This window comes from Zonotrichia albicollis, chromosome 21 (genome assembly GCF_047830755.1).
Source record: "Zonotrichia albicollis isolate bZonAlb1 chromosome 21, bZonAlb1.hap1, whole genome shotgun sequence".
NCBI lineage: Eukaryota > Metazoa > Chordata > Aves > Passeriformes > Passerellidae > Zonotrichia > Zonotrichia albicollis.
In genome coordinates this window covers 7,593,872-7,601,476 of record NC_133839.1, presented here as the reverse complement: position 1 = coordinate 7,601,476, position 7,605 = coordinate 7,593,872, and the positions used below count along the sequence as shown (strand labels likewise).

General features: G+C 59.6%; 1 protein-coding gene across 1 annotated transcript in view; it reads right to left on the bottom strand.

Annotated features, from left to right (window-relative positions):
• Window positions 1–660: 660 nt before the first annotated feature.
• Window positions 661–7,605, bottom strand: part of HMCN2 (hemicentin 2) — a 36,984-nt gene continuing 30,039 nt past the window's right edge. Inside the window, exons 62-76 of the mRNA XM_074556338.1 lie at window positions 7,347–7,560; window positions 7,058–7,192; window positions 6,191–6,381; window positions 6,024–6,105; window positions 5,639–5,908; window positions 4,819–4,968; window positions 4,020–4,157; window positions 3,764–3,885; window positions 3,433–3,670; window positions 3,252–3,314; window positions 3,037–3,165; window positions 2,617–2,937; window positions 1,893–2,012; window positions 1,542–1,668; window positions 661–1,430 (exon numbers count right to left, since the gene is read on the bottom strand). Of these exons, the coding sequence (XP_074412439.1) occupies window positions 1,088–1,430; window positions 1,542–1,668; window positions 1,893–2,012; window positions 2,617–2,937; window positions 3,037–3,165; window positions 3,252–3,314; window positions 3,433–3,670; window positions 3,764–3,885; window positions 4,020–4,157; window positions 4,819–4,968; window positions 5,639–5,908; window positions 6,024–6,105; window positions 6,191–6,381; window positions 7,058–7,192; window positions 7,347–7,560 (2,643 nt within the window). The 3' untranslated portion in view covers window positions 661–1,087. The remainder of the gene's footprint in view (window positions 1,431–1,541; window positions 1,669–1,892; window positions 2,013–2,616; window positions 2,938–3,036; window positions 3,166–3,251; window positions 3,315–3,432; window positions 3,671–3,763; window positions 3,886–4,019; window positions 4,158–4,818; window positions 4,969–5,638; window positions 5,909–6,023; window positions 6,106–6,190; window positions 6,382–7,057; window positions 7,193–7,346; window positions 7,561–7,605) is intronic.

Sequence of the window (7,605 nt, the reverse complement as noted above, 5' to 3'; positions counted from 1 at the left end):
GTTTATTTGAGCCTCCGTCAGGAGGCAATGCAGGAGCCAGAGTGGGCAGGAGAGGACAGGGCAGAGGGCTGCCCATGGGGCCAAACTCACCTTTCCCCCCTCACCCAGAGCACCCCAGAGCCACAGCAGGCCTGGCTTTGGAGGACAGGAAAGCTCCACCCCAAAGGACAGAGGCTTTTAGGGGAATCTCAGAGAGGTGCAGCAAAAGGCAGCTCCAGGGACAGGGTCTGACCACAGAAGGTGCACAGCCACCATCAGCCTCCATGGCCCAGCCCTGGTGGCTGTGGGCTCACATCTCCTGGGGTCAGCAGCCCACATCTCACACCCCACACCATCGGCTGGGACTGAAATGGTGTTTTGGGAACTGCCTCCATCTTCACCATGTGCAGAGAAGCCACGTCCTGCTCTTGCTGCTTCAGGGGTTTGACACCAGGGCAGGATTGGACCTTCAGGGCTGGACATTGGCCTTCTGGCATTGCTACATCCAGACATCCTCCCCTGTATGGTCCAAGGCCAGGCAGGGAGGTGTCCAAGCCTTGGGAATTCTTCCACACACTGAAGGAAGCTGCTTTCTTCAGGCACAGCTAATATTTAGCCACAAAACACCTCCATAAATCAATAAGAGTGCACAAAGACCAAGTGGATTAAACAAACAAACAAACAAAAAGACTATTTCAGTTTAATAATGGTTAATGCTGGGGTGTCCCACACCCTCCCCAGCTCAGGGAATCCCTCCCTGCTCCCTGGTGGGACCCTTGCTGGCCACTATCACCCAGTTCACCTTCCCACCCCCACATTTGGGGACTGACAGCAGCCAAGGCCATCCAAACACACCCAAAGCTGTGTTTGCTCTGGGATTTGGGACCTGATTGCAGGAGATTGGTGGCACATCTTATCCCCCATGGGATCCTGACCCTCCTGCTGAGTCAGGGCCCGGCCCTGGGTGAAAGGAGCACAGCTGAGAGGGGCAGGGGTGTCTGGGAGGGACACAAGAGGTACAAGCTCAGCATTCCCTGAACCACATGCCCCACCGATGGGGTGGGGAGGGACAGGAGGAGAAATGATCCCCTCCTGCCCCTGGGCTGTGTCAGTAAGGGTAGGGCGAGACGGAGATGAGGAGGAGGAAGGTGCTGGGCGCTCGCTGCCCGTCCGGGAGCAGCGCCTGCACCTGCAGCCGGTGCATGCCGGGCTCCCGCAGCGGCCGCACGGTGGAGACGATGCCCCGGCCCCGCTCGCTGCGCAGGGCGAAGGGGCTGTCGGGCTCCGGCTCCAGCAGCCGGAACACGGGCCGGTGGCGCAGGGAGGAGGCCGGGGTGAGGCGCAGCACGTCCCGGCGGGCAGCGATGCCGAGGGGCAGGGGCAGCAGCTGGTACTGCAGCGTGGGGGGACCCGCCGGGCCGCAGAACGGGGGGCAGCGCCCCACGCACAGCCTGCGGGAGAGATGGGCAGAGTGTGGGTGCTGGGGAGTGGGCAGGACACTCGAGGCCGTGGAGGGATGGGCAGAGCGGGATGGGCACTCCCAGCCCCACAGCAGGACTCACCCTGGGCTGGAGCCTCTCCGGTACCCAGCCGGGCACGGCACGTCTGTGCAGAGGGCACCTCCGCGTGTGTTGAAGCACATCTGGCTGGGGCCGCACTGGATTGTGCCCTCCCTGCACTCATCCACATCTGCAGAGACAGAGGGGACAGCTCTGGGGTGGCTGAGATGGGGGTTCAATCCCCAGCCCCCCCACATCTGCCTGGACACTGAGGCAGTGAGACATGAGTACTGACTGTGGGGATCTGAGGCTGGGAACAACCGTCCTGAGGAAAGAGAAAGGCTTGGAGCCCCAAAAAGATGACACCCAGGGCACCATGGGGAGGGGGCACCCCCCTGGCACCCCTGCACTGACCGTGGCAGGTTTTCCCATTGGACAGCAGCCGGTAGCCAGAGGGGCAGAGGCAGCTGTAGCTGCCCAGGCTGTTCCTGCACTCGTGCTGGCACTGCTGCGGTGTCTGACACTCGTCAAGATCTGTGGGAGGAGAGGGGTGAAGCAAGAGGGGAGGATCTGTCCCCTCTGGTGCCACTGCCGTGGGCCAGCCTTGTCACAGACATCTTTTATGAAAAATCCTTTCCTTAGGATTTTTTCTCCTGAGAAGCTGAGAAGCCTCAGGAACAAAATGTGAACATGGATTATCTGCTGCTGTGGAATGCAACAGGCGCATCTGTGATTGGTCTTATGTGGTTGTTTCTAATTAATGGCCAATCACAGTCAGCTGGCTCGGACAGAGAGCCCAAGCCACAAACCTTTATTATCATTCTTTGCTATTTTATTCTTAGCTAGCCTTCTGATGAAATCCTTCCTTCTATTCTTTTAGTATAGTTTTAAATATAATATATATAATAGAATAATAAATCAAGCCTTCTGAAACATGGAGTCAGATCCTCATCTCTTCCCTCATCCTTGGACCCCTGTGAACACGGTCACATAGCCTGGCTCTCACCTCCCCTTCCCAGCAGAGCAAAAACCACAGGGCACGAAGCGATGGGCAGGGCAGCAAGAAGGACACCAGGCACCTTTTGGGGACAAAGTAATCTCTGAACTCCCTTCAACACCCTTCCCCAAGCACGCTCACCAGTGCAGGTGCCATTCCTCCTGATGTAGCCCGTGGGGCAGGGCGGGCCCCGGGCTCCCCTCGCAGCATCCTTGGCCACACGGCGCAGGGCCAGCCGGCTGTACCAGGACCGTCCCCGAGGGCGGCTGCTCGGGCCCTGCCGGCTCGGGGGAGTGTCCCAGCGCTCGCTGCTCGCCGTGTCCCCTCCCTCCATCCCCACCGTGCCGCACCGCCCTCCCGGCAGCACGGCCTGGCCAGCGGGGCACAGGCACTCGTAGGAGCCCCGCAGGTTGCGGCACTCGAAGGCGCATGGAGGGGGGAAATTCAGGCACTCGTTGATATCTGGGGGAGGAAAGAGGTGGGGAGCTGCGGCTGGATGGGGGAATGAGGCTGGAACAGGGCAGGAGGGGTGACCATGGGCCCTGAGAGCCCAGCTCATACCCAAGCAGGGCCAGCCCGTGCCCAGCGTGCGGTACCCAGGGGGGCAGGAGCAGCTGTAGGAGCCAGCAATGTTCTGGCAGACCTGGTTGTAGCGGCAGGCATGGGACCCCTCGGTGCATTCATCAACGTCTGGGGAGAGGGACAGCGTTGGGGGGACAGGGAAGTGCCACCGGGTCCCCTTGCCATGCTTGTGCCCCCTCAGGAAGGGTCCATACCCATACAGTACAGCTGCCCAGGGTCTGGGGTGAATCCCAGCGGGCACTGGTCTCTGTCAGACCCTGTGAATTGAGCAGAGAGAGTGAGATATGTCACTGCAGGGACATGGCCTTTGCACCCTCACAGACACCCAGAATGAGCACAGATCTCCATCCCCACGCTGGGCACTCCCCTGCTCACCTGCATCGAGCCAGGCACGGAGCTGGAAGCGCAGCTCCTGCTTGGCTGGGTCATACGAGGCTCTGATGGCTCTGGCCCGCAGCTGCTGCACCCGGGGGGACTGTGGGCCCACGGGGGGGTCGAACACGATGGTGTGGTTGCAGTGGGCACGGAGGAGGCGCCCATCCCGCAGGAAGCTCTGCACCGAGCCCCCAGAGAGCTGCCCCGCGCCCGTCCGCACGTAGCGCTCGCTGAAATCCTGGGGAGAGGCAGGGAAAGGGTCAGGCCATGCACCCCAGTGCTCCCGGCACGGCAGCCGTGGTTCCATGGGGATAACGGGCAGGGGCAGCACCTGCAGCAGCAGCACGGCATCGCCCAAGCCCTGGGGCACGGAGCCGCTGATGACGCTGTCCAGCCGCAGAGCGCCAGCGCCACCCGCGCCCCGGGCCCAGTGGGTGACACGCAGGAGCTCCCCTGCCAGGGGGAACAACGATCAGCATCCACAGCACCCCACACACAGCTGCACTCTGGATCAGCACGGTGCATGGCGGAGGTGGAGGCTGAGCTGACCGGGATCTGGCCAGGCTGTGCTGTCAGGGACCCCTCACCTGTGGCAAAGTGCAGCAGGGACTCGTGCTGGAAGGTGCCCCGAGTGAGCAGGAGCCCGTTCTGGGCTGCCCCGCGGGCCTGGGCCAAGGACCAGTAAATGGGGGCCATGATGGTCACCAGCACCCGCATCAGCGGCCCTGGGAATGGGGAAGAAAGGGTAGAAAGGGTGCCACCATGGAGCCAGCACCCTCCTGGGGCACCCAGGCTGTCCCATGTCACAGACATCTTTCATGAAAAATCCTTTCCTTAGGATTTTTCCTCCTGAGAAGCTGAGAAGCCTCAAGAGCAAAATGTAAACAATGATTATCTGCTGCTGTGGAATGCAACAGGTGCATCTGGGATTGGTCTCATGTGGTAGTTTTTAATTAATGACCAATCACAGTCAGCTGGCTTGGACTCTCTGTCCAAGACACAAGCCTTTGTTATTATTCTTTCTTTTTCTATTCTTAGCTAGCCTTCTGATTAGGTCCTTTTTTCTATTATTTGAGTACAGTATTAGTATTATAGTTATAGTATTAGTATATAGTATTTAGTATTATAGTTTTAATATAATATATATCATAAAATAATAAATCAAGCCTTCTGAAACATGGAGTCAGATCCTCATCTCTTCCCTCATCCTAAGACCCCTGTGAACCCCGTCACAGTCCCATCCCTCCTTGCTCACAGTGGAAGGTCTGGGGGAAAAAAGGTTTGATTTTGGGAGAAAAAAAAAAGAAATATAAACCTTTCCCCCAAGATTTACATCTGACAGAGGTCCAAACTCTCACCAGGGTGAGGATGGAAATGTCCACTCACCTATGGCAGGTGGAATGCTCCCAATGCTGCTCTGGAGGGTGCTGGTGCTGGATTCAGAGTCCTCCAGCACGCTGGCATCCAGGCTGGACACACCGAGCTCGTGGCCATTGATGACACCGACCAGGCTGCCCCGCACCTGGTGCAGCTCCCCTGGGGCAAAGGGGATCAGGGTCAGGTCAGGCAGCAGCACTGGGACTGCAGCACTGCCTGGCCTGGCTCCCCTCTCACTAATTTGCATGTCAAAAAAAATCTCGTTTTCTGGAGGTGAAAGCAGCCAGAGCAAGGCAGGCAGTGTCCCTGCCTGGCTGCAGCAGCCCCCAGGGAGCCCGTGGCTCCAGGCACAGTGCCATGTTGACAAGGGATGTTGTGAGTGTGGCCCTGTGCCTCGTCACACCAACAGGCACTGACACCCCCAAACCCTGCTCTGTATCAGCCTCAAGGCCCTGGCAGAGCCCCAAGCTTTTATTTGCTTCTCCAGCGTGCCTGGCAGCGAAAATGCCACCAGCCACACCAGGGCACATGGGGCACTTCCTCCAGCCTGGCTCTCTGCTCCCGAGGGGCAGCACGACAGGATGTGTCTGTGCACTCAGCAGAGCCCCTGGGAGAGGGGAATTTAATCACAGCAGAGGCAGGAAGGCTGAGGAGAGGCAAGTGAGGGAGAGGCTGCTCGGGACAGGGCCTGCTTGGGCTCCAGCTGGGCAGTGCGGGAGAGGAGAGGACAAAGCAGAGTTTGAATCACGGGGGTAGAACAAGAAGGCAATGTCAGGGTGGAGGTCTCACCCTGCAGGAACAGCCCTGCAGGGGCAGGACAGGCACCCACCTCGGACATCCAGCGAGGCGTGGGCGGCAGCAGAGCCCAGGGCATTGCGGGCCAGGCAGGAGTAGGTGCCGGCGTCACGGTGGGTGACAGAGGGCAGCAGCAGGGTGGCATTGGGCAGGACACGAGCCTGGAGACCCTCGGGCAGGGGCTCCCTGTCCCGCTGCCACTCCACGGAGGGCGTGGGCTGCCCTGACACCTCACAGTGCAGCAGCACCTGCTGCCCGGCAAGGACCCGCAGCTCTGCTGGTGTCACTGTCACCACCGGGGCACCTGGGCGGGGAAGGGGTGCAGGTAGTGATCATGGATCAGGGGGAGTTGGAGGGCCTGAGAGGTGACATAGTTTGCAATCCCTTAAAATAAGGGTGTAGAAGGGGCCAGCACTCACTCTGCAGAACGAGGGTGACAACTTTTGCCGCTGTGCCCGCGTCATTCTCCGCCACACACCGGTACTGCCCCACATCGGCGCTCTACAGGACCAACAGCATCAGCACAGGGTTTGCTTTGCCAGGAAAGCACCCTGAAATGCACCAGCACCCCCTGAGCCCTGCTCACCCTCACAGCACGGATGGCCAGAGATCCATTCTGCAGCAGGCGCAGGCGCCCACGGGCCACCACGGGCACCCCGTCCTTACTCCAGCGGATGAAGGGCTCAGGGTGACCCTGGGCATGGCAGTGCAGGAGGACATCACCTCCGGAGCGCTCCACCTGGTACAAGCTGGCGTCCCCCTGTATGATGGGTGCCTCTGGGAAAGGGAAAGGGGTGGCAGAGGAGCAGGGCTGGCCGGGCATCGGAACTCAGTGCATCCCTCCGGGTGTCCAGAGTTGCCAAGGACCCCGCCAGGGGGCTCAGAGACCCTGGCATGCAGCCCAGAACACCTGGGGATTTGATTATGACCCCTGGAGCAAGTTGCCAACTTTGTATGAGGACCTGAAAGTCACAGGAGTTTGAATGGTGTAATAATACAATTATCACGGGGTGAAAATGTAGATTTTGGAATTTTTGGTATGGGAGTTATGGGGACAAGATGGAGGAACTTGGGGGTGTCCAGCCTTTCTTCTTCTTCCTGTTCTCCGTTTTCTGCAGTGATGTTGGCACTTTGGGATTGGTTTAGAGTAGAAGTGCACTGTCTAACAGGGTTGAAGTGTAAATATGTTATAGGTAGTTTGTAGTATAATAAGACAACACCCCTCTGGGGCGGTCAGAGTGCCTGTGGCTGCCCTGCTGAGCAGATCTCAGCTGGGCAGAAAGAAAACTTTAGAGATAAGAATTAATAAACAATCTCAAGACCAAAAAGTGAAGAGTCCAGACTCGTTCTTCAGTTGTGTGGGCCGAAGCAGAGACATCCTGCACATCTCGGGGCAGCAATTATCAATCAAAACCCGAGAGTCGGGCTCCCCGGTTTCCCTGCCAGCACCTACCTGTGACAGAGACGAGGACAGTGGCCCTGATGGCCCCGGCGCTGTTCTCGGCGTGGCACACGTAGGTGCCGCTGTCCGTGGGCGCCGCCGCCTCCCGCCGCAGGATGCTCCGCCCGCTGTGCCCCGAGCCGCCATCTGCGGGGTGCAAACCCCAAAAAGGGGGATTGGCCATCAGCTGGCTAAACCCCGCACGGCCAGACGTGCTGGCACCCCAGGGACACTGAAAGGTGGGGCAAGGGTGGCACCAGGATGGCATCTCCCCCAGGTTCAGCATCCCCTGCCCAGGTACCGGTGAGGAGCTGCCCGTTGGCCATCCAGGAGACGCGGGGCTGGGGGCTGCCCGCTGCGGCACACAGCAGCTCCAGCCTCTCGCCCCGGCTCAGGGTGATGTCTGTGGGCAGCTGGGTGAAGGTGGGCAGGGTGTGGATGGACAGGGAGAGCCGGCGGACGGCCCTCCCAGCGGAGTTCACCGCCGTGCAGGAGTAGCTGCCAGCATCCCCTTCCTGTGTGAGGATGAGAGGGAATCACCTTGAGTCCGGGCTGAGCTA